The 26,697-nt window shown below is 41.2% G+C and overlaps 2 protein-coding genes across 26 annotated transcripts in view; one reads left to right on the top strand and one right to left on the bottom strand.

The window, feature by feature from the left end:
• Window positions 1-22,763, top strand: part of APBA1 (amyloid beta precursor protein binding family A member 1) — a 156,115-nt gene extending 133,352 nt beyond the window's left edge. For 10 of the 15 annotated variants that reach the window (XM_053299363.1, XM_053299362.1, XM_053299367.1 and 7 more), the window contains 9 exons: window positions 1,452-1,487; window positions 3,097-3,183; window positions 3,713-3,745; window positions 3,836-4,021; window positions 5,197-5,376; window positions 6,093-6,305; window positions 11,029-11,148; window positions 13,572-13,712; window positions 18,295-22,763. In XM_053299363.1, the coding sequence (XP_053155338.1) occupies window positions 1,452-1,487; window positions 3,097-3,183; window positions 3,713-3,745; window positions 3,836-4,021; window positions 5,197-5,376; window positions 6,093-6,305; window positions 11,029-11,148; window positions 13,572-13,712; window positions 18,295-18,366 (1,068 nt within the window). In that variant the 3' untranslated portion in view covers window positions 18,367-22,763. The remainder of the gene's footprint in view (window positions 1-1,451; window positions 1,488-3,096; window positions 3,184-3,712; window positions 3,746-3,835; window positions 4,022-5,196; window positions 5,377-6,092; window positions 6,306-11,028; window positions 11,149-13,571; window positions 13,713-18,294) is intronic. The other 5 variants (XM_053299373.1, XM_053299374.1, XM_053299375.1 and 2 more) reach the window with 5 other exon arrangements.
• The window catches only part of ENTREP1 (endosomal transmembrane epsin interactor 1), a 68,810-nt gene continuing 64,714 nt past the window's right edge, over window positions 22,602-26,697 (bottom strand). For 9 of the 11 annotated variants that reach the window (XM_053299384.1, XM_053299382.1, XM_053299386.1 and 6 more), the window contains one exon: window positions 23,888-26,503. In XM_053299384.1, the coding sequence (XP_053155359.1) occupies window positions 26,300-26,503 (204 nt within the window). In that variant the 3' untranslated portion in view covers window positions 23,888-26,299. Of the gene's footprint in view, window positions 22,715-23,887; window positions 26,504-26,697 lie in introns of those variants that run through there. The other 2 variants (XR_008316867.1, XR_008316866.1) reach the window with 2 other exon arrangements.

A 26,697-nucleotide genomic window follows, 5' to 3' on the forward strand; every position in this document is an offset into this window, starting at 1 on the left:
CAGTCACTTGATCTGAAGTTTAACCTAAGAGGTGCTTTATGATTGAGATTTCACTGAATGATGAAACCTTCAGTTCTAGCTGAATTATTTGGCTCCATTTTTGCTATGATTGGCATATTCATTCTTTTAAACCTCTTCCTTGAAGCTCTGAAAACATTTTTTTACTTCAGGGAAGCTCTGAGGCTTTCTAATTTTTCCAGTTGTGGCTAAAATTGTCAAGATAAAGGCTTCTTTAAAAATTCTATTTATTGTGTTCTTTGCTATTCAGAATAATATCTCAGTCTTATAGGCAGGTTAAATCAAAGACTTGTGTAAGAGCTATCTTTTCATTGTGATAAATTTGGACCCACTTCAGTTTTCTAATTTTGAAAATCCCACAGATGACATTTAGAGAACACTGTTCCAGTTTTAACTGAGGGCTGGTGCTGTTTGAATAACTTCTGCTGAAATCACAACATGAGCACCTGCTAGTCAAGACCATTTTCTCTAGGCTTAAACAACAGCTGCTAATTTAAACCTCACAGCTGGCATAATCAACAGTGAGCTTGTCCACCTGCATTGAGCTATCCTGTGGCCACAGCTGGATAGAAGAAATAACACCTGAGCTGATGGGACTGTGCCACTGCTTCTTTGAGAGGATTACCATGTGGTTGGGACCACACTTCTTAGCCATCAGAAAGTCGCATGGCCTCTGTGGCTCCTGCATTATTAGACTAGTCAATGAACCAACCAAGGGACTGATCTGCATATTGCATTTGTTCTATGGAGGCTGTGTGAAACATACTCTGTATTACAGCTGCACTGTGTGGTGATCTTAATGTGTAGATCAGGTTGCAACTTTGAAGGCTGCCCCACTTTACCACATAGAGTGTGTTTTTATTCTACTACCAGTAATGTCTGCCAATGGCACAGAGATTCTCCATGTAGTGGGAAGAGGGGTCCGTCCAGACAGTAAACCACCCAGCTGAGGATATTTCAAGCCACATCTATGTCAATGAGGCCCAATAGTATTATGGGACTTATTTCCAGAAGTAACATGATTAGGACTGGATGGGGTTTTCACTATACCAAGATAGTAGGTCTTGATTGCTTTTCTACTTATTTAAGAAATTGCTTCTTGTGTCTTCAGTGTAGTGACAGTTGAATGCATCCTTTAGCAAAATCACCTTTATCTTGACAGCAAAATTCCCTTTGTTTTAGTGAAATAGCTAATCTTTATTAGAAGTATCTTAAATGGAAAAAATGTCCCCCCTCCCTCCCTCCCTCTCTCTCTCTCTCTCCTTGCCTGGTTTACTTCATGAAACCTATTCTGCAGTATGATCTTTAAAATTTAAACAGAACTGTATGTGACTAGGCGGTTGTCACAGTCCTGATGTTGTAGACCCCTACTTTACTTGGAGTCTCAAGTTCTTCTCTAACTATTTTCCTGTCTCTGTTTATTCCATGCTAAGCAGATGGCCCAGAAATTAGCCAAAAGCAGAAAGAAGGTGCAGTACAACCTCATCAGCTTGATGTTATGCCTGTTTTTGTTTTTACATTTTTTGCATTTCTTTTGACTGTCACATTTTTTAAAATTTTCTGTATCCAGCAAATCCTTTCTTCAGATTTGTTTGAGCCACCATATAAATTGACATCTCTCAAATAACCAGTTGCCTGATTTGCTCTTCTTTGTTGCTTTTCATTAGCCATTTCATGTTAGAATGGTAATAGGGTAATGAATGAATTTAACCAAGTGGAAAATAGTACTGTTCCCAAGTACCATCCAAATGTAGAATTGATGGATAAAGGTTTTAAATATATTAAATGTTATGCTTAAAACAACACTGTGTATTTTCTTGTTACCTTGCATTTACTTGATTTATGAATGTGTCAAATTGCTGGATGCAAAAAAAAAAAAAAAGGCCACAAAATTACACACTAAGATTACTAAATACATATAATCTGGGGGGTTTATGGTATTTTCGGTGTCTCTTAAAGATCTGATGAATTTTTACTGTCCAAAATTGTGCCTTTCAGCTTCTGGAGTGGGCTAGTGATTTAATACTTCTGTTGTTTAACATTAATGATCTTTATACCAGAACCACATTATAAATTCCTTAATCCCTACTTGTGCCTGGGTTATTTTGGGTGGGTGTTGGGTTTTTTCACTATTTTTTGCAGTCCTTGTAATTAGTTCTTATGGGAACCTTCCACATAAGACCTGTTCTCACATGGTTCATGTCAAAATTAAATAAATAAATGTGTAGAGAGTTATTTAAGGTGACATTTGTGTGCAGAGTCAGAGTCTGGATTATCACAGAATTCCATGGGTCAGAATGGGGCTCCCCTTTGTATGATGCTTTTTCTCCCTCATGTGAAGAAGGCATGAGCACATGCTGAACTATTGGCATGCCCTACTCTCCCCATCCTAGGGGCGGCCCTTCCATGAGGTGAGATGAGGCGGTCACCTCAGGCAGCAGATTATTGAGGCACCGACGAAGCAGCAAGATGCCCTCCTTGCCCCTGCTTTAAAAGAAAGGGAAAGTGGGGGGGGGAGGGTGACACAAGGAAGGGCAGCATTTGATGCCCTGCCGCAGGTGCACAGAAGTCTTGAGTTGCCACTGATCATGCCATTCTCCCTGGGTAAGAAGAACAGCCTGACCTCACACTGTGCCACAGGTTAAGCTGTAACCAGGCGCTCCCTGAATCTACTAACTGTACTCTAACTGAAAGATGATGTATGGATAAAAGTATTAGGGAGATGCCAGGGACTGCAAATGATTTGGTACTGTGGTAGGTAATACAGTATTTTCTGTAACCACACAGAGAGGTTGGAGGATGACATCAACACTAGCTTCCCTTTCGTATCAAGAAGAAAAATGCACAAACAGGGGTAGTGGGCAGGAGGTTTGAAGAGTGTGAAGTACTGAGCTCTAACTCACATTTCATACCTATGTATAGTTTCCATGGCTTTGTGCTTATCTTTAACAATCTAATACTACATTTTCTGTTGCTCTTGTGCTGACTGTGTTTTGATTTGTGATCTAACCTTGCCTATGAATTTTCCTCTGGTTTGTGTGTGTCTGCATGAAGTAATTAAAGCCCCTTTAATTGCAGGCTCCTGAAGGTGAATCTCAACCCATGACAGAAGTTGATCTCTTCATCTCAACACAGAGAATAAAAGTGCTGAATGCGGATACTCAGGTACAGCCAATAGGGACCACTTAGTAAGAACTGGACAATGTTGTCATATTGTTGATTCATCCCTCATTTGTTTATTTCCATTTGTATCTTGCCTTATTTTAGAGGTAACATGCTTTAGATCATGTCTGAGTAGCTGCAGTAAATAAATAACCCATTGCTGCCCAGGCCTTTCACAAATGGGACCACCAACAATGTTTTGTTCTACTTTTGCTATGTTACAACTCCACTTTCCTAAGTCCCACTTTTTTGCAAGCTTTCACTATTGGAAAGGTCAGGAGGTGTCAGGTTGTCAAGGAAGAATAAAATGCTAGAGTTTTCAAAGTTTTAGAGCGCATTAGGTTTGAATAAGTCTGTTGTTGTATCAGATTACAAATGTGTCCTGGTTAGTTCAGATATTAGTTAGGTTGCCCTGGCCAGAATAAGGCAAACAAATCATACATTTTTGAAAGAGACCCAGAGATCCTGACTTCATACTGCCAGAATCTCCAGTCCGGCAGGTGGGAACTTCTCCTCTTCTTTGCTTTTATAGGAGGTGATGAAAATTCCCTTTAATTCGGAAAACGTAAGTGTTTGTGTATACGGAATGCCACTGTTCTTAAATTGTTGCATGTTAGTGCTAAGGAATGCTAATGTCAAGGTTTGTCTTCTCTAGGAAACTATGATGGATCATCCTCTGAGGACCATTTCCTACATTGCAGATATTGGGAATATTGTCGTACTGATGGCTCGCAGGCGAATGCCAAGATCTAATTCCCAAGATAATGTGGAGGCATCTCATCCCTCCCAGGATGGGAAGAGGCAGTACAAAATGATCTGCCATGTCTTTGAATCTGAGGATGTAAGAAGCTTTGTTGTTTTTCTTCTTACTTCATTAAAAAGAAGAAGACAAATCTTAAATAAATTAGCAGAATTGTTCCACACTCTCTCCGGTGTGACAATCAAGGATACTTGATCCAAACACTGAGGTATAGAAGCAGGGGCAAGCTCTTGTACTGATTCTAATTCAAGAGCAGCCATTATTTTAGTCAGCTAGGAGGGTGGCTGGTTATTGGTCTAGTCTGGGTTGCCTCTGGGTGGTGATTGGTCTAGCCTAGCATTGCCTCTGACACAGAGTTATTGTTATACTTGGAATGCATTAGGCATAATGGGAGCACCTTTGTAAATAAATAATACATTTTGGCCTTTATGAGGTTCATTGCTTTCCTTTTTCTGGTCTGGGATTGGTGGTACCCTCCACTTTTTCTGCTTCAAAATCATCCCAGATTTGTCCAGTGAGTGAATGCAGTGGGGGGAGGGCAGGGACAGAAGGAAAGAATGGAGGGTACTTCCTTTCCTCCAGGCATTTCTCTAAGAGTAGCTGAGAGGGTTAAATGTGGAAAGGACTCCGCAGAGAAGGGAGAATGACCAGAGCTAGACATCATTCTGTTCTCTTAAGTACATTAAGTGGGGGAATGATGATCACAAGATGCAAGTTGTGGCCATGAGGTGGGGGTGGATTGGAAAGAGCAGGTGGGCAAGTATCCTCAGTTACTTTTTCTTGAGGGATTAGCCTGACTAGTTCACTCCACGGGAAAGACAAAAGTGGGCAAGAGGTTGCCACTTCTGTGAGGAAACATGGGTCCTAGATAATAAAACCACCTGAATATGCTTGCTTGTGCTGGATGATACTTCCCTATAACTCCATGATTCCTGGAAGGAGGAGACTCTTGGCAAACTAGGATCAAGAGGAATTATAGAGGCTGAGCATTCGGGGGCAACTGTTGGCTTCCCAAGTTGGGGCCAACATAGCATTCTGAAGGCTCTTTGTGGTCCCTAGTGGGTAACAGCCATCATACAAAGGGTCAGTTTGATGTACTCTAGCACTATATGTATTTTTGGCTGACCTCTACCCACAGCTGACAACCAGTTTGGAAACCCCTTTTTAAAGTTTTTCTGGCTACCCGCTTGACGTCATGAACTACTTTGGTGTTTGATTTTGTTCCTGTTTCTTCCTTCCTTTGGCTACGGCTACAGGCGCAACTAATTGCACAGTCTATAGGCCAGGCATTTAGTGTGGCCTACCAAGAATTCCTAAGGGCAAATGGAATAAATCCAGAAGACTTGAGCCAGAAGGAATACAGTGACTTGCTCAACACCCAGGACATGTACAATGATGACCTGATCCACTTCTCAAAGTCTGAAAACTGCAAAGATGTACGTCCCCATTTTAGTCACAATACCATTACCCTAATAATCCCCCAGAGCAATTTTAAGGCTGGTAACAATTATACAGCCATTAGAGTTCCCCGTGAATGACTTTCACCCATGCAGGGCAGAATACTTTCCACCCTCCTGGGATGCCAACAATAATTCACACACACACACACACACACACACACACACACACACACACACACCTTCTTTTAATAGATCGAGAGCTGGCAGCACTAAATTTATCAACATTAAATTGATTTCCATATGCTATGCACTCTCTTTTAAAAAACGGCACACAGCTTTCAAGTTTTTGGCATGCTGTACATCAGTGCAGCGTGACTAAAAAATAAACTGTTAATGCCATCAACAATTGCGCTTCTGTGGACATAACAAGGTTTGCCAGAAAGCTTGTTTCAGAAACAGACGTGATAGATAAAATGCTGAGTTAGAATCACCTTGTAGAAGCTGAAATTTGTAGGCATTTAAATCAGCTGTATTCCACGGCTTTTATTCTGCTCTACACACACAATAACTTCATACATTCTTATTAGTTAGGTAAATCCTCCAAATGCCTTCATTGATCTAGTTGCAGGCGAGAAAGGAACGTGTGTGTGTGTGTGCGCACAGGCAGTTTGGAATATACTCTCTTTATATATTTTTAGAGAACAACCTTTGTTTGAAGTTCTCCCCCTGCCCCCTTTTTTGTTCCAATTCAGGTTTTCATTGAGAAGCAAAAGGGAGAAATTCTGGGTGTAGTGATTGTTGAGTCCGGATGGGGATCCATCTTGCCTACAGTTATCATTGCCAATATGATGCATGGAGGACCAGCTGAGAAATCTGGGAAGCTGAACATAGGGGACCAGATCATGTCAATCAATGGGACTAGCTTGGTTGGCCTACCTCTCTCTACGTGCCAGAGCATCATAAAGGTACAGGAAATGTGGTACTCACTTAAAAATATGGTCCTCACCACTCAACGAAGAGTGATCAAGGCTGTCTGCTTTTGGGCAGGCAGAAAAGCAATTGATGCATGAATGCAGCAGTATGTTTGCAGCCACTCTGCTTAGTAGGGTGTGTGTGTGTGTGAGAGAGAGAGAGAGAGAGAGAGAGAGACCCACCCCTCTCTAAAACAACAGATGGATACCCCAGTGCAATCTGTTTGCTTACCAGCAAGGAATGAGAATCTACTGCAATCCTTATTTGTGTTGCTTTGGATCACGTTGTATGGAATCTGTGGCTATTACACTATTGTTCGTCTTACAATTTTTGGTTTTGATCACGATTGCTCTTCTTCCTAAATTGCTGATGATTTTTTTGACGCAGAGTTGCAGCATCACTGTTTCCTTGGTATCCTTTTTCTTTGATAGCCCCCTCTCCCACATGTGCAGACACCGTCTAGATATGTGGAACTCCTGGATTGCTTGCCCTGCCTTGTTGCTTCTCCTGGGGAAACATTGGTGCTATCCTGTTGCTATAGAGATCCCGCCATCTCTCATAGGCAATGTCCTGTTTTTAGTGCAATGTCTGTTGTCATGGGGACTGCTTGTGCCTCTTAGCAGAAAATGACCCACAGAATAGCATCCAAAAATGTAAACTTATCTGAAGCTTTGTGTTTTTTTCTTATCAACTGGATATTGGGAGTGGATATCAGACTAGCAAACTAGGTTCTGCTTATTGTCTAAATGGATTCCATGATTGCCAAGAATGGTGATTGTCGACAAAGTGTTGGATGGTCTTGTGTGAAATGAAGCAACACAATGGAATTATTACTGCAGAATTCTGAGAGCAGCAAATCTACCTCTCACTGACATCCATTCAGCCATAGATAATAAGGTTGTCACTGTTCTGTTCATATGAACCAAAATAGCAAGAGCATAGACCACAATCCGAAAGTTACGCTGAAGATTTCAGTTCCCATGAAAGTCAGTGGAATTCACACACTCTAGTGTTGCTAGCATTGCAGCCTTACTATTAAAACTATAGTGTTTGCCTCCATGCCCATGGTACACACATGTACACACTATTCACCAGATCTGGTTACTAATTCATGCACTACATGATGCAAATTAATCACTTTTTTCTCCAGTACCAGCTTGGACGTCACATCCCGAGGCGGCAGAGGTGGGGGGGGGGTGATCCGTTGGGCCCAGGAGATAGTAAATGCTTCATTAAAAGAAGGAGCAATCCCAGTTACCTTGAAAGAGTCAGTGGTTAAATCATTCCTAAAGAAAGCATCCCTGGACCTGATGACTGTTGGCCAGTTAGTTGCAAGTATCTCTCTTGGAGCCCTGGGCCTGGTGCTCAAGAGGGCAGTGGTGGCAGCTCAACTCTAGACAATTGTGGGGTATACAATTTTATCTAGACCCATTGCAGTCTGGGTTCCAGTTTTAGCACTGAAATTGCTTTTGCTACTATAAAGTTTATTCTAGCACTAATTTATTTTATGTATTTATCTAGCTAGCTCCATCTGTGTACATGGTGCTTCATAATGGGTAAGAGGACAAGCCCGTGCCCCAAGGGCTTATATTACAGAAATAGACACAAGTGGGGACAATAGAGGAAGGGGAGCAGAGTAGAGGCAGGGGAAACAGTAGGATTATTTCATGTCTCTATTCTGGCAAGGTTAATTGTCGGCAGAGGTGTAGCCACCCTTGGACAAGGGGGGACAGAAGCCTATGGGGTGCTGGGAACTGCCACAGTGACCCCAGCCGTGCCCCCCTCCCACACCCAGCTGGTGAATGAAGCCACTCCCCCTGGCAATGTGTGCATGTAATAAATAGCTCTCATTATTCAACAATATACTTTCAAATATCAAGCATTTAGAATAGATTGTGTTTAAGATACCAAGATGTGTTAAAAACAAGGCACAATCCAACTTTTCCAGGAATGTAGATTTTTAAAAAGGTGTATCAATAAGTTGACTTTTTCTAATAAAAATAATACCTGCTAACACTCTTTTAAAATGTTGGTATGAAAAGAGTGCTTGCTAGTAGCTCAGGTGGTCTTTTCTGATTCTTTGGGAAATAAATGCATGTATACACAGCACTTTCCCTTTAGCTTTTCTGACTGGGAAAGCTAATGGGCAGACATATGGTGCACAGAGAATGTTTGAGTCTGAACAGGACAGTGCACTGGGGGTTATCAAGCAAACCCAACCACCCTAAAGTGGAAGCTATAAAACAGAATTAAAATGTCGGAGGGCCTTGTGTTTCTTCGCATGCCAGATGGCTGCAGAATGGCCTTTTCTCCTGACAGGCTTGTATTTTTATTTGCTGTGCTTTATCCCCACATCCCTGAGCGTGCACTCCTGCCTTGCTGCCAGCCTTCTTTTTCTTGATTAACAAGCAAGCTGAACACAGTACTATACATGGAGGGAGAAAATGCTTTGACATTTGATACTCTCTAGGGTTCATTTCACATATAACCCTTGTGAATATTGATAGGTAGGTAAAGGCACTAGCAGGAAACACCAAGCATGAAGGAAAAGGTTAGGTAGGTAAATAGATCTCTGGATGCAGTTACTTCAGGTAAACATCTTTTTCCTGTTTTTGCAAAAGGCAATTATAAACACTTGTATTTTACATACTTACTAGAAGGAAAAAACACGTCCAGCTACCTCAGGTTAAAAAAGATGTCAGATGTTGGGTCAGTGGATTTAAGTAAAAAGAAGTTATCAAAAATATGATATGCTGAAATTGCCAAGAGGGGTTTAGTCCACATTTATTGTAGTAAATGAAGGTGGCCAATGGCTGTATGTATGTGTGTTTCAAATTTCTATACTGCCAAAATTCATATCTCTAGGTGGTCTATAGAGGTTCACCTCAATCTCTCATTCATTATCACTCCTTCCCCCTTTGCTCTTGCTGTGTTTTCCACTAGTAAAGATTATTGTTCAGAATAATTAGTTATCTAACTTTTCAGAGAGGGGTGGCTTCATCTTAGTCTGATCCAAAGATGTGGACCATACTAGTTCAATCGTTTGTGTTACTTGCATGACCACTTTCCTGTCCCTCACACCCCCTGTCCCATTTCATTGGCACAACTCTTGCATCCTGAAACTCATCACATGTGCCTTTTGTATTTTGGGGAGTAGATTACAGCCATGTGCCTGCCCTTGATGACAGTTTGGAAGATGCAGCTGGGTCCCCTTTTCATGAGTTCAGCCACTAGGAACAAGCTTATATCAGTATCTCAGAGTCCACACTTTTTCCCCTTTTGGTAGCCCTGAGACTAATTCAAGGAGAAGGAGCTGATCTAAAGAACCTTGGATTGAGTCCTGCATAATTTAAACACCACATCCTTTCCTAAAGCCCATTTGTGACCATTAAGATAAAACAAAAAGTATGTTCCATAGAGTATATCTAAATGTCTAGGACATGTAGAAAGAGGTTCTTCCTGATTGTTAGGATGTGGCACACATGAGGTATTGCTCTTGAAGCCAGTTGGAGGCAAACCTGTGAAAACACATGAAAGTTTCCTAAGGACTTCCCTCTCCAGTTAATCTTACTTAGAAGTGAGCCAGTGACTTAACATAGATACTTTGCTTTCTTAATGTACTTTACCCACGGCTTCATATTCTCAAGCCAAGAGCTATACATGTAGCAGAATGAGGTGGTAGAACTGAGTGTATTACTTCAGACAGCAGGTAGAGGGTGTTGCTTTTGAATGCTCCTTGCAAGGGAAAAAAAATCAGATTCTAGCCAGACTTCTTCCTTTCAGGAAGTTTTCTTTACAGCGTTCAAAACTATGATCCCTTACTTCAGTCTAATCCAATGGGCTATTTCATTCTCACCTTATTTTGCTTGCCTTAAACATCAGTTGGGTTGGCTAGAATGATAAAAGCATGGATTTCCCCCTAAACCTTCAGGGTGCCTTGAATTTTAAATCCTGATGAGTCCTATTCAGGCACTCAGTAACTGTGGACGGTGATTAAAAGCCCTGTCCCTATGGTATGTAGTCCTGCTCCCAAACCAACCATGTACAGTGAATGTCTGCAAGGGAAAGAGCCTTCCTGTGATCTGGAGCACTGGGATGCCAGCATCCCTAATCCAGGGAAAGATCTCTCCCTGGGTACAGCATTATCATTGCAAACAAACACTGTTCTAGTGATTGGTGCAGGGAAATAGCTTTCAGTTGCATGTACAGTGCAAACAGTTCATGTATAATGAACATGTTTACTGAACACTTGAATAGGAATTTAGTGGTGCTTAATGACGACCCAGCTGGTCATTCATCCTGGGTTATAACTTATTTGGTCCTGATTAAAATATGGGATCTTTTATGTGAACCCTATTTCAATTTTTTGCTGGAAGTTAAGTAGTCTAGGGCCAATTAATATGTTCCCCAAGTAGAGTGGGAGCCATTCCATTTGACCGCAACCCTTCCTACTCTAGTAATTTTTCTTAGGGGAAATCAAATGGATTAGTTTGGGATAGTTGATTGCGACAGTGTGATTCCTTTTTCATTCTTGCTATTATTCGGGTTTTATAATATCAGTTTGTATTTCTGTGTTGTATGTTGTTTTGCATCTTGTGATAGTTCTGAACAAATGAAGCAAAACACCATCAAATAGATCTAAAGTGCAACTTCCATATTCATTTTCATCCACCATTTTGTAAGATTTAACATTCTCTCTGCTGTATTGTTTTTAAGGGTTTGAAAAATCAAGCCAGGGTTAAGCTGAATATAGTGAGATGTCCTCCAGTCACTACTGTCCTCATCAGAAGACCAGACCTCAGATATCAGTTAGGCTTCAGTGTACAAAATGGCATTGTAAGTAGCGTTTGGCATCTGTAACAGTTTATGTTGGCGCTCTTATCTCCATGGACTTTTTCAGGGTGGGGTGGTGGCAGCCTATACTTTATTTCAAAGGCATTTATTTTTTTATGTGTATGCATACAGGATCACAGCCAAAGTTCCATAATCTGGGTATGCTAGACAATATTGAAGACCTGAAATCTGTTAGCATGCTTTTCAATAAAATAAATGGGATTTAATCAGTGAAGGTGAAGTGTAAGATGTCAGTCATCTTGCTTGTTATCTCAGGGGCAATGTAAAATGACTGGCATTCTGTCAGACCACCTCTGTTCTTCCTCCACCTTAAAATCTGCCTAGAATCTAGGGCTGTGCATTGCGTCAGGTCAAACAGCCATGACACAGGTGGGCAGCAACGCCTGGCCGTCAGAGCTCCGGTTCAATTCCCTCCTGTCATTGCAGAACTCCGCCCGAATTCAGACATGGTTGTTGGGCTCTTGCCTGCCCTCTCCCCCTCCCCCTCCTTACCTTGGACCCAAGTGAGGGCAGGCTGCATCACGTTCTCTTCACTCCCTAAGCGGAGCACTCACTCGGTCAGCTGCCACCCCGGCTTGACTTCTTAAAAAGTCAAGCCAGGGCAAAAAACAGAGCAGGAGGTGGCTGCCTGAGTGATGCTATCTCCCCTAAAGGCACCACTCATTCAGCCAGCGGTCTTGCTATCTGCCATTGGCCCTTGCTTTTTATAAAGTCAAGCAGGGCCAAAGATAAGTGAAACATGGCTGGTGTAGTGTTCCCCTTAGGGAGCAAAAAGGACGTAATACAGGTTGTGTCTGCCCCACCCCTACCAAGGTGAGGAGTGGGGGAGGATCAGGTTCTGACAGGATGTCATTTGAATGTCAAGAGTTCTGACCTGCTCTGACAGTTGGGAGGCACTATGTTGGCCTCTCCCAACAGTTTCCTTGTCGGATTGGATCTGACATTTTTTGCGTGCCCAGACCTACTCGAAGCCATACCCCATAAGCCTGGATGTCTTGCGCATGGCTGTGGCGGTTCACTAGTGAGAGAATGTATTGTGAGGGTGCCAAGGTAATGCTAAAACCACTTGTGATTTTGTAAACATGATTCCTGATATAAAAACAACTCTCAATTGTGATGTGAAAGTTATAGATGGATCCTGATCAGAGAGAAATTTGCAAATGCATCCTGTCTAAGATATGAGAGATGCATTCTTGTGTTTTGATGTCTGCTGGTATCATGCAACTTCCTGCCTAGTAACACATTTTTACAAGAGTTGTGTGAATCACATTTTTCCAGTCCCAGAGTGTGTGTGTCTATGCAAATCAAGTGTTAACATTTTCACATTTAGAAAATATTAACACCTTTCCACCTCCTTTCTTGGGGGAGGTCAATCCAGTACTGTTTGGTAACAAAAACAGTGACCTGTGGTATGCATCCTTGCCATGTTAGTACACTGCACTACCCACCCACCCACCCACCCACCAAGTTATTGAATTTAAATAGCCATATTTCTGGCAACTATGAATTCCATTTTTTAAATGACTGTTTCTTTACATAAAGAAACAAAGAAAGTTTTGTTTTACATGACTAAGAGCCGATTCATACGTACATCTTCACACCATATGATGATTTGTTACCTTATACCCCAGTCCTTACATTCACCATAGTTGGTCCTCCATCTCTGTGGCAAAGGAGCGTTAGGCCCCCCACCCCCCTACATCTGTTCTGCTGAGTAGAATATGCTCCCTGTCAAAGTAAGAGCATCTCCATCTCCAATTGCTTTTCGAAAGACCCTCAAGACACATTTCCTCAGGCTTTTAACTGAAATTAATGTATACTGGTTTTATCCCATGAAATTGTTTTGACTGTTTTTACTCTGTTTTATATTTATGTGTTAAATTGTGTGCATCGCCTAGAGATGTACAAATCAGGCGGTATATAAATATGATAAATAATCTTGAGTCCAGTACTTCATACTGACACCTGCTTGGAGTTCATATGGTATTTTTTCTGTAAAAGGAGTGGGTGAAAGAAGTCACACACATGGGGCTGTCACACATCTGAGGCCTTCACACCAGCAGGCATTAGTGTGGAGTGCTCAGCTCATGTTATATCATCTCTGTGGTGAAGAGAAGAGGAATGTACTGCTTCTGCCCTGGTGAATGTAGGAGCCAGGACTTGTGTTCAGCTGAATGTGTGAATTGTCTTTTTACAGTATTGCATCCTGAAGTGATGACAGCAGTGTGTATGTGATATTTGAGGGTGATGGTTGTTCCACACATGCAAGTTGTCCTGTGATGCTGCATATCAAAGGAGGATTGTGTATGTGTGAACTAACCAGAAGCCTAACTGAAGAATCCACAATTTTACCATTTTACTCTCTATCATTGTATGTTGTTATAATCTGACTTTTGCCTTTCCAGATCTGTAGCCTTATGCGAGGAGGGATTGCAGAACGAGGAGGAGTACGAGTGGGCCACCGAATTATTGAAATAAATGGACAAAGTGTTGTAGCAACACCTCATGAAAAGATTGTTCACATTCTTTCAAATGCTGTTGGTGAGGTAGGAGCTGCAACTCTCAGTCTCACATCTATGAAAATTATTCATTCATTCATTCATTCATTCAATCAATCAATTTCTATACTGCCCTTCCAGAAATGGCTCAGGGCAGTTTACACAGAGAAATAACAAACAAATAAGATGGATGCCTTTCCCCAAAGGGCTCACAATCTAAAAGAAACATAAGACAGACACCAGCAACAGTCACTGGAGGTACTGTGCTGGGGGAGGATAGGGCCAGTTACTCTCCCCCTGCTAAATAAAGAGAATCACCACTGTCTTTAACTAGTCTATTCAAGCTCTCATCCAGGAGAAATACCCTTTTGTTAGTGTGTGGTTTTATAGTTTTCAAATACAGCTTTATTCACATATGTTCAGCACAATGTACAATCTATGTGCAGTGGCTGACATGAGGAAAATTACTCACAGAAGTCTCATTGAAATTAAAAGAAATTTTTGATGTCAGTGGGACTACTTTGAGTAATTTTTGTCATGCCAGCCAGTGTACGCATGTACAGTTATTCATGTTATGTTCAACTCATATATAGTAGTAGACTTTCTGTTGGTACCCTGCATTTGAGGGGGTCTGTACCCATGTTCACTTTAAAGAGCCTTAAGTTTGGGGAGGGATGCAAGTATAATAAATAAATAAATAAATAAGTGAAAGTAAGTACAGTCATTCACATAAAAACATGTACTTGTCTATAGATATCTGTATGCACATACAGGATAGTGTCTGAACAGGGCTTTGAGTCTCCTTATCAAACATGTTTAAGTGGCCTTGGGTCCAAGTTTGCAGGCATTGATCACATTTGTATCTTGCCTTTCTTCCAAGCTGCTCAGGGCATTATACTACGACAGTACTGCTACTATGATGCTGAATGTTTAAATATCGCTTTTCAACAAAAGTTCCCGAAGTGGGAACATAGATAAATAACTAAATAAGATGGTTCCCTAACCCAAAAAAAGATAGATACCAGTAACAGCCACTGGAGGAATCCTGTGCTGGGGGCTGGATGGGGCCAGTTGTTCTCCTCCTGTTAAATAAAGAGAATCGCCACTTTTAAAAGATGCCTCTTTGCTCAGTTAGTAGGGGATTATACATGTGGTTGCCTCATTTTATCCTCACACAAAGTGTGCAAATTAGGCTAAGAAATTGTGGCTGACATACTGGCAACATGACGCATGTGGCAGAATTTGTGCAGCTGTGCAACTCTGTGCAATTTTTGCACTTGTGCAACTATGCTCCTGCGGAAATGTTGCATCCCATCACATGCATAACACTGCATGGTATGTCAGCCAGTGAATAGATAGGCAACTCAGTGAGCCTTTCCCTCAGCATTTGAATCCAGATATCCCTGATCTAATATTCTATCCTCTGTGCCAGCGGTTTTCAACTGGTAAATGTTATGTAAGGTTAGGTAACAATCTAAGGCGAAATTGAGAGTTTGAGGAACATTTAGCTAAAAGTATCAAGGGGAATAACAAAAACTTCTTTAAATACATCAGAAGCAGGAAACCTGCCAGGGAGGCGGTTGGACCATTAGACAATGAGGGAGTGAAATTGATTATTGAGGAGGATATGGAGGTTGCAGAGAAGCTAAATGAGTTCTTTGTGTCCATCTTCATGGCAGAGGATACTGAGCATATGCCTGTTCCTGAACCAGGCTTTTCAGGGATGGAGACTAAAGAACTGAGTCAGATAGAAGTAACAAGAGAAGATGTTCTAAACTGTCTGAAAAAACTAAAAACTAACAAATCGCCAGGGCCAGAAGGCATCCATCCAAGAGTCCTCAAAGAACTCAAATGTGAAATTGCCGACCTCCTTGCTAAAATATATAACTTATCCCTGCAATCGGGCTCTGTACCGGAGGACTAGAAAGTAGCAAATCTAACACCAATTTTCAAAAAGGGATCCAGGGGTCATCTGGGAAATTACAGGCCAGTTAGCTTAACGTCTATTCCAGGCAAATTGATGGAAAGCATCCTCAAAGATAAAATTGTAAAGCACATAGAAGAACAGGCCCTGTTGGGAGAGAACCAGCATGGCTTCGGCAAAGGCAAACCTTGCCTCACAAACCTTTTGAAGTTCTTTGAGAGTGTCAACAAGTGTGTGGATCAAAGTGATCCAGTTGACATAGTATACCTGGACTTCCAAAAAGCTTTTGACAAAGTTCCTCATCAAAGACTCCTAAGGAAATTTAGCAGTCGTGGGATAAGAGGACAAGTATATGTGTGGCTTGCTAACTGGCTGAAAGACAGGAAACAGAGGGTAGGTATAAATGGAGAGTTTTCACAATGGAGGGAAGTAAGAAGTGGGGTCCCCCAGGGATCTGTACTGGGACTTGCTTTTTAATTTATTCATAAATGATCTAGAAGCAGGGGTAAGCAGCGATGTGGCCAAATTTGCAGATGATACCAAACTCTTCCGGGTAGTGAAATCCAAAATGGGATTGTGAGGAGCTCCAAAAGGATCTCTCCGAGCTGGCTGAATGGGCGACAAAGTGGCAAATGAGGTTCAGTGTTGGCAAGTGTAAAGTGATGTACATTGGGATGAAGAACCCCAACTTCAAGTATATGCTGATGGGATCTGAGCTGTGGGTGACTGACCAGGAGAGGGATCTTGGGGTCGTGATGGACAGCTCGTTGAAAGTGTCGACTCAATTGGTGGCAGCTATGAAAAAGGCCAATTCTGTGCTAGGGATCATTAGGAAGGGGATTTGAAAATAAAACCGCTAATATTATATTGATCTTATGCAAAACTATGGTGCGGCCACACCTGGAGTACTGTTTACAATTCTGGTCACCACATCTTAAAAAGGATGTACAATTCTGTGTACAATTCTGGTCACCACATCTTAAAAATTGTAGAACTGGAAAAGGTGCAGAAGAGGTCAACCAAGATGATCAGGGGCCTAGAGCACCTTATGAGGCAAGGCTATGACACCTGGGACTATTTAGTTGTAGAACTGCGGGCAGACATGATAGAGGTTAATAAAATCATGCATGGTATGGTATGGAGAAAGTGGATAGAGAGAAATTCTTCTCCCTCTCCCATAACACTAGAACCACGGGTCATACCATGAAATTGATTGCCAAGAAATCTAGGACCAACAAACGGAAGTACTTTTTCACACAACGCATAATCAACTTGTGGAATTCTCTGTCACAAGATGTGGTGACAGCCAACAACCTGGATGGCTTTAAGAGGGGTTTGGATAACTTCATGGAGAAGAGGTCTATAATCGGCTACTAGTTGGAGGTCTGTGGGCCACCTCCAGCCTCAAAGGCAGGATACCTCTGAATACCAGTTGCAGGGGAGTAACAGCAGGAGAGGGGGCATGCCCTCAACTTCTGCCTGTAGGCTACCAGCGGCAACTAGTGAGCCACTGCGAAATAGGATGCTGGACTAGATGGGTCTTGGGCCTGATCCAGCAGGGCTGTTCTTATGTAACCTGTCTCACAGCTGCCACATTTTCTTTCTTGTTGATTAAGGTTATTTAAAGATGGAATGAGAGGGAGAAGATACAGATCAGGAAAGAGAGAAGGACAAGGAATGAACATTGCTTTTAAAAAACCAAAAAATGGAATAATGTTAAATGTAATGTATAGAAATCAAATAAATAATAAATAATAAAATTAATAAAAACAAACATCCAGATTAGCTCATAAATAAAAAGTGTGTCTCATGTTACGGGTTGGGCATAAAAGGCCAATCCCAGGTCAGAAAACGTTAACTGCTGGCCTATACCAGGGATGTTTTTGCCTTTAAGCTATTCAGGGTAGCTCTGGTAACAGTGTGCATGGAACCTCTTCTGGCGGTTCAGTTCGCATTAGAGGATGTGCGGAGGCCATTGCATGACAATGCAAAGGTCACACAAATGGCCTCCATGCATGTATGGAGGCCAGATCTGGGCCATGCTAGAGCTCCAGACCCAGAGCCCTGCTGCCAATGACGCCACCTCCTATTAGGAGGGTGTGTTTCTTTAAAAGCAAAGGTTCCCCTCCCCTTGCTTGTAAAAGGGAATCCTCACTGGATTCCCTTTTACAAGCATGCCCCCTTGAACTGCCAAACTGGTTCTGTTGGAAAAGTGCCGGTCTGAGTTTGAGCCCAACCGGAACTGGTTCTGTTGGAACCAGTGCCGGTTTGGCTCAAACTCAGACCGGCACTTTTGGGGAATCCGGTCCGGTTCAAGTGGGCTGGTTCTATTCAAACCAGGTTCTGTTCGAATAGAACCAGTTCGTCATGTCCCTAGCGTATATCACACTGGCTCCTATGTGGAGGATGTTAATATTTGCTTTTATTCTGTGCAACCCAGTCCTATTAATGTTTACTTGGAAGTAAGCCACACTTGAGTTCAATAGGGTTTCCTACTAAGTGTGAACAGGGTTGTAGTTTTTGCACCAGTGCGAACACTCTTCCAAATAATGTTCCCTTCCTTGGGATACACCGGCTGCTTTCTTTCCCCTTCTGTTGTACTTTCCCGTTACCCCCAGACTCAAAATGTACAACTCCTTTTTGGCATGATTATTATTTAGGGAAATGCATAGGAGCACTGATTGAGTTATACTTTTCTTCTTCCAGATCCATATGAAGACCATGCCAGCTGCCATGTATAGACTCTTGACTGCACAGGAACAACCAGTTTACATCTAAAGCTCATCTTCCCAGTGTGCATGGAGGACATTCTCCTCATTAGTGGTTGTGTTTTCTTGTGCTGCATTTTGGTGTTTGCAGCAACATTTCTCTCTCTGTCTCCCCCACCTTTATCATTCTGCCGTGTACAAGTTGACATTTTTGGTTGCACTTTTTACTTTTATGTGATTCTTCACAGAGCAGAAAAATAATCAAGATTTTTCTCTCACGCTTACACAGACGCACACACTTGTTCAGGCTGCATCGTTTTATGCTTCTGTGGCTAAGACAGAAAAACCTAAGTACATTGAATGGAAATAAATTAGAAAGCTCTTTTTATCAAATAGGTCAAACAGTAAGATGGAAGTCTCCTCTCGGAGTGAGACAAAGGATGTTGACCTGTTTATCCTGTAAAGTAACTGTGCCGCATATGTTAGGAAAGCACCGATGATAATTTTGCCCCAAGGAAAATTTTACGTTTGAAGAATGAGCATTGCTTCCCTAATGTACTTCAGCACCTGTATAGCAGGAGACTGTTGCCTCGGGTGGTGTTTATCCCATGCGGAATCTCATCTGGGACTAACACTTGCATTGCTTATGGGAGATGTGCTTTCACAGTTTTGCTCTCTGATATTTTACCCTTTTTCTTGCCCCGCCCCCAGCTTCGCCAAAGGTCCTTTATTTTTTAGGTGCAGCATGATTTTTTGCAAATGGCTTTTCTATTCGCTACTTTCTTTCTAAAGTTGAGTGATAAACTTCTAAATACTCATCAGAAATGATTGGGGTTGGCGGGGAGCAGAGTGTGTGCTATCAGATCTAGACTTTCTAAGGTTCTTCTTTTTGTGTATATGTAGGTGTGTATGTGAGCTGAGTGATTGTCACATTTCAAAACTGTGTGCTTGATATTTATAATTTTTTAAAAAGTCTGCATACACTTCTAAATTGTTTTGTTATTCTGAGCCAGTTTACTTTTAACATATCTTTGGTCCAAAAGTTTGTATTTAATTTTTTAAAGACAAGTTTTCTTTAATTTTGGACCATAGCATTAATGGAATAGTGGAAGGATATAAATTTAATTTATTTTGTAAAATATATATATATATAAAAATATAAATATATGTAAAATTAATCCCATGCATGGGACATTAAAGGAGTATCTTCACTTACTGTAGATGCTTGTGCAATGAAAAAGTGTTCTAAAATCTTTTGGTCATGGTATTTAAAATCAAGGCGGCCCACAGACTCTAGTATTTCTGGCAAAACCTCATAGCAAAACACTAGGTCCTGCAACATTCTAAATGTGTATACATTTATTGTGGCAAAAGCCTTTTTGGGATAGACCCCACAAAAGCTCATGTCATAATATACATTAAGATGCCCCAGGAATCCTTCGTTAGTTTTGCTGCCACAGATTAACAAAGCTGCCCTTCTGGAATTTGCCTAGGATTTGTGTGATAGGGAAGGAAGATAGGAAGACAAAGTAAGAGTGCTCCCCAGTTCAGTGTTCAGGGCAACACTGGTGGACCAGGATAAGAGATTGGGATGTCTGCCTGTTGCATGGGTGTACGCATGTCACATAGATATGTAATGGCCTGCTTCTGGAATGCAGTGCCCTGCGTGGGTGTTATGTGTGGATTCATGTGGATCTCATCCCCTACATCAAGCATAGAAGCTCTGAGAGGGGGAGGAGCTGGTACTGTGATAGCACCTTCAGTTACTTAAGATAACTGTGATACAAGCAAGAATGGAGTTCCTGTAGCTCCATCCACTAGACTCTCTACACTGGCAGAAGTTGCTATGCAGCGTAAGGATAATGGCAAGAGTTGGGGTATGCATGACTACCTTCTACTGCCTACATAGCAGTATTATGGGAGGAACAAACAATAGGAAACAAATAGCATCAGGCCAACTCTAGCAACCTGGTCCCATGCAGTTTGGTGTGCCTAAGCCCACTGAAGTCAATGTGCCTACTTCTGCATAGGATTGGGCTGCAGTTGCTTAAAATCAACTGCAAGTTGGCACCTGCTTAACAGTCAGATGTGGTTGTTTTATTGGTTTAGATGGGTGTGGACCTTGTCAGCAAGCTGGATTGGAGACCACTGGAAGCTCTATGTAACTCTCTGTTTGTCTGTGTGTGTGTGTGTGTGTGTGTGTATTTGTACACACACACACACACAATTTTTTCAAGCTGGCTGCACATTTTCAAAGCAAATTGAAGTGGATTACTTCTAACACTTCCATCCCTTGATTTAAAATCAACACATCCAAATTATTTAGCAATTAACTCTTCAAATAACTGCAGTGAGATGAAAATGGAAACCCACCCACTCCCTCTTTTTAGGAAGCCTGGAAAATGTACCATGTGGATTTTGAATGTGTCCTTTTACATTTTTTCTGCCTGGATGAGGGCAATAAGCAAAGGCTGTACTTTTATTTAAGAAACAAAGGGTTGCAGTAGGAGAAAGGAGGGAAAATGTTTGTTAGGAGAAATGACTGCAGTGACCACCACCCCACTCATAGGAATTGTATTACGAAAAAAGCATAGAATTGCTCAACTTTTCTCAAGGAAAAGGGATTCCAAACTGTAGGACATATCCAACATTAAAAGACCACAATGTTAGTAGTCCAGTTAATATTGGTAGCTTGTTCTTAATCTGAGGCCATCTAGATTGAGAACCAGGAAAGGACCATATGAACAACTCTTTCAAAAATTTCCATATGCATATATAGAGGAAACAGAGTAGATAGTACATATCGTATGTATAATTTTGATAATACACAGTATATTTCACCATTCCCTCCTACCAATCCCAGCCTAGCCTATAGCCCTTCCATTTTATCAAATAAACAGCATACCCTTGCTAAATGCTCCTCTTCCCACTACCTTACTCATTCTTTGCTCTTCATCCAGTCAGGAAGATCTATCCTGTTATAAGTCCCATATTTCACTATATACAGAGCAGCTTTCCCAGAAATTGCTTGAATGAAAAACTAGTCTTGAAAGTCCAGCTACTCTTAATTCTTAGTAGTGTTAGCTCTCAGAACAGGTTTCCTTCTATTTCAGGTGTATGCAAAATATTTATTTTTATAAACTTCAGTGAGAGTTATACCAAGGTATTAGGTTACTCATGGGAATAGGCCAGAGGTAAAAATCAAACACACACACATGCTTGTGGAAACTTGAATGTGTCCAGAACTTGAATAATGTTTCAGACTGTGATATGAAAGGAAAATTATTGTTGTCTTAAACAGTTTCTGTCCTGGCTGCACTGCTCTATCACAACAGGTTGTCACACTGGTTCAGAAACATGGAGCTGGTACAGAGCCACAACCCAGACACTCACATGACACTTGCATAGGGGAACATTGGCATGAACCAGGCCATACATGGATGTATCTTTGCTGATTCCCATGATCACAGGTGAAAAGATGTTGTCACAATCACAGACATTGTTACTGTGTCTTTGTTAGCCCAGTTCATACACAGGTTTCTCTATATAGTTGCAGTGTTGTGGCTGCTTGTGTATAGTGGAATTTGACTCCAGAATAGGTCTGCTTAGCTTCAGTTCTGTAACCAACCCTAGAGATTTTTACTTGGCTACGAGTGATGGAATAATATGGACTGAACAGTGAGATAATAGTTTGATCACTGATATTTTAAACAGATTTCAGGAATAACTACTGTACTAATATAGGAAACTTCATTTTCTTTGGGATCAAAGGAACAATTTAGTCTGTACTCCTTCCAGTTTGCAAGGATTATAGTTGCCTATTTGTATACTTTATTAACAACTCCATGTTTACAATAATGTTGACATTGCCTCTTGATTTATCATTTTTCTACTGTGTCTGAATCGCATTATAATTTGCAATGTGTTTTGGGATTTCCCCAAGGTCAGGCTTTTGGGGTAGGGCAGGGAGTTCTTTGTACTTCTGGGGTGGGGGAGAAAGAAATCTGTGTCTGAAAATGGCAAGTGTGTGTATGTGTACATAGAGAGTACAGTACTAAAGAATATTAAGTTGTACTATTGTTCTGTAAAGAGGGTGAATAGAAATTATTGAAAAGCGTTGGGAGAAGTATAGTATTGTATTTGTAACAATATTGTTATTTGTAAACACTAAACTTGATGAGCTCTATATAAATATATATATAAAAATGTGAGCCTGGAATGTTGATACTGCACATCTACTGAATGTAATTTTTCAGACTTCTGTCACAGGTCTCTCTGGTCCTCTTTCTCTACAATACAACTGCAGTGGTTCAGGGGATTTTATTTTATTCATTTTTTTTGGTTAGCCTCTGTTTTGTTGTGATGTATTTAAGTGTGCTACATTCCTTTATTTAACAGAGCGCTAATGTCTGTAAGATCTGAAACAATAAAAAACAAACATACAAAAAAAGGCATTAGATACAGCAAGACTTTCTTAATGTTGATTTAGGAAGCTGATTTCACTTAAGTTGAGCTACTGAATTATTAATTTCACAACCGAGGACTCCATAGATTTTCAAAGCTATGTTGGGTAGAGAAGTTCCAAATCCTAGCAATTTCTCCCATTTATAGAAGGCTGTAGTTGTTTGACAAATCTAGTCAGTTTTCAGCCATAAACCTGTAAATTGCTTTAATTTTCTAGGTCTGTAAGATCCATGGCTGACATGAGGAAAATTACTCAAAGTAGTTCCATTGAAATTAAAAGGAAAAGTTGGACAATGCTAAACTTCTCCTTTCAGTTTGTTGGAGTACTTCGAATAATTTTTCCTAATATCAGCCAATGTTGCTCCAATTCTCCTTGAACTTCTGAAGAGGCAAACACTGAATCAAAAGTATATTAGCATTTTCAAGTACTTTGGAAGAGTTATGCTAGCATAATTACTAACATTGCTTTCAGGAATGCTTTACTGAATTGTCTTAATGCATGCCAAGGCAACTGGACTGAGTGAGGTACTAAATGTATTTCTGCATTTAAGACCAAAGCTTGGCAGAGGTAAGGAGAGTTCTCTGTGGGTCCAAGGGCCAGGAGGCCCAAGGATAGCAATTGGCACTGCAATGGAATGGTCCTGTAGTCTTGCTGGGGAAAACATGTAGCCCAAGGAGAGGTCTGTTAGGATAGGCATACCACATCAGGCTGTTGCCACTTCCTGTACCTTTAATAAATTTTGTGTGTGTGTGTACACCTTTTGTCAGTTGGAGGTGTGGATGCACATGAGTAAGCTCTGACATTCAGTCAAAGGAATTTGCAAGGGGACATGGTCCATGGCTCATTGTGCCACAAAGCTGGTACCACTACAGAATGCAGCGTCCTGCTTACTTGCATGACAGAGCAAAGCTGAGCTTGCCTGGAATCTATGTCCTCTTGACCCATGAACCCTGATCTCTTCTGGTCTGCTTGTGTATCAAACCAAGGAAGGTGGGGGAGATTGGATTGTTGCCACAATCATGAAAAATGCTGAGGCTTCCCTGAATAGTTTGAGGAACTGGTGTCCCATCATCCCCTCTTCTGTGTAGATTTGTTCCCTGTTAAAGATCCACACTGATTTCAAATATATAAACTAAACATTTTTATTAACTTCTTTGTGAAGAGTGAGTAAACTAAAACAGTGGCTTATAGTTCAAGTTTTCTGTTTTCCCCAAGACAAGATTTACATTAATAAAGCAGATTTGCTGGTCAATGACCAAATAAACTTATAACTTAATAAAGCAGAGGTTCTCACAGCTTGGCATGCAACTCTCTGTATATTAAATCTCCCCTATTATACCTATACTTACTATACTTAATGTTCAGTGACATATTTGAGGGTGGAGGAAGAAACAGATGCTGGCCCAAATTCAGTGCAGTTCAATGTTGGTGGGTCAGCACTGCATGTGTTTAGAACACCATCCACGCTGTTGTGAAACAGTCCTGTTCCACAGCAACTTTAAATTGTGCATACAGAGTTACATGCTGAAATATCCATTGCAAATGGGGTGGTTCTGCAACACTGCAGGCAGCATTTTGGGCCACTGCTTCGTAGCCCAGTTGCATACAGTACAGAAGCAAGGAGAAGTCTGCCACCGCTGTAGAATTCACCTCCCCATCCCTCCTTAGAGAGGCCACCTTCTTTGGGAACCTTTGCCTTAAATGAAGGTATTTGCATTTTCAGGAACAGAAGTAGTATTCATTGTATTGACAAATGCTTGATTGCCAGTATGCTGTAAGCAGTGACAAACAGCCTCCAACACACAAGTTGTTGATTAAAGGCCACTGGAAAAGCTCATCTGACAAATGAGACTAGAGTACTGCTGGAGTGGTTAAAGAAAGCTAGGCAAAAAAAGGAGAAGACAACAACTGACCTACACAGCCCCAATTACCCTTTCCCCCACCTCCCCATTTAGATTACAGCCATCCCTCACCAACCACGGGTTTCCCAATTGTGGTATTGAGTATCTGCAACCAGGAAACTGTGGCAGGTCTTGCTAACCACGATCTGAGTAGCCATGGTTTGGCGAGACTGTTTTACAATTGGGGGAGGGCTGTGGTTTGGGGGGGCCTGGGGGTCATTTCACTCCCCTTTACTCCTCTTACTGACTCCTGGTGATTTGGGGGATTCCCCGCCCCCATTTTTCATTGTATTTTGCAGTCCTTTCGTGACTGTGATTCCCATAACCCCATTTGCCATTGATTTCAATGGCTCTCCAACCATGAATTCGCCAACCACAAGATTTTCCTGGAACAGAACCCTCACGATTGGTGAGAGATGACGGTATTGAAAGATTCAAGTACTTAAGAAAACCACTATATTGAAATGCTTCTGTAACATGTAAGCTACAAACAGATCCCAGTCTGAAATGAGTGTCATGTGACAACACATTCCTGCATAGGTAGAGACCCTTGAATGATTATAATCATTTGGGGTGGTTTTTTAGAACTCTCATCAAGTTTACAGGTTTCTTATATTGGCTACTCAAAAGTTTCATAGAATGAATATGTGCATTACATTTTTAGAGCATTAAATCTAAAATGTACCTTTTCTTCTTTGGGGGTGAACTCAGTCTAAAAGGAAAAGATGACATTTTGCAGATTTGGAACAGAAATCAGCTACAGACAGCAGTTATTGGCTGCCCGCTCCCCACATGTCACCAAGTAACTACCCCCATTCTCCATCCCCTGAGCAGCTCTGCACTTTAAAGTTTGTCTTATGAAAAATGAGCAAGGTACCAAAGACCAGATAAACATATTTAAATGCAGCACATTTTAAAATATCTTATTTTTTAAAAAGCAGCTATCCTGTCTTAAGCATGAGGATGCAGGAGCAGGTAGAAAAGAAACGCCAATACCTGAGCCAGCATACCTGGGAAGAAGCCAGGCTCACCCCATGGCTGAAGGGCACATGGTGAACTTAATAAACCCCAACCACATCTGCTTTTACTCTCCACGTGAGTACAAGTGACAATATAAGATTTTTGGTTATATATTTGCCCAGCTGCACTTAGCCTGCTAAACAAAGACCGATATAAAGAGAAGCAAAAGGAAGGGGGGAAATCACTTGTCTTCATTTTCACAGCCTTGTCTTTAGATTAACTTTCCTATCCTCCTTCAAAGAGACCCAAACCAAATTGGTTATAGGTATTTATCACAAGTGACACCACAGACAATGGAGGCATAAAGCACATACTGTATAATATTAAGCAGGATAAATTGCTTTCAAATATCAGTGTGCATATACCCTTGTATCCTCCCCACATCCCAAAATAAAAAGTGATCCTCAGATATACTCATTGTGTGTGAATATCCTTTGTTTTAGAAACATCTCTGAATAAAAACAGAGAGGTTTTCATAGTTCACTTTTTCCAAGAGTCTCCTCAAGTATTGTTTCCAAAAGCAGCAGTAATTACAAAACTAACCTTTCCCCCATCACTTTGCATTTTCACAGAATATTTTCCTAGTCTGTTCAGTTTATCTGATGAAATAGATAAGCTCAGAGCACTGTTTCCCGTACAACTCCAATGAGACTATGAGGTCGTTCATGCTCGGTCCTCTGAGTTCTCCTCTCTAGCAGTCGGTTTTCTGCTGTAGTGAAAGTACTGACATCGCCACAGCTCTCCAAGTGCAGGAGTCCTGGGTGCCTTCGAAAAGGCAGAGTATGTGCCCTTGACGTAGATGGCTGAGCAGGAGTCATTACCTTCAAAACAACAAGAAAAAACATACATTTTTTAAAAAAAATGTTTTTCCTTATACAACGTCTTTCCATCTGTTTTTATATATGGAGACAAGCATTCAATGACGTTTCATAATGAAACAAAGGGTCAAATTAGGATGACACATTTAATGTCTGCTTAGGACCTGCATGCCTTTTTTTCTTCTTTTAAGTACCAA

The sequence above is a fragment of the Hemicordylus capensis genome, chromosome 2 (assembly GCF_027244095.1).
Source record: "Hemicordylus capensis ecotype Gifberg chromosome 2, rHemCap1.1.pri, whole genome shotgun sequence".
In the NCBI taxonomy this organism is placed as follows: Eukaryota; Metazoa; Chordata; class Lepidosauria; order Squamata; family Cordylidae; genus Hemicordylus; species Hemicordylus capensis.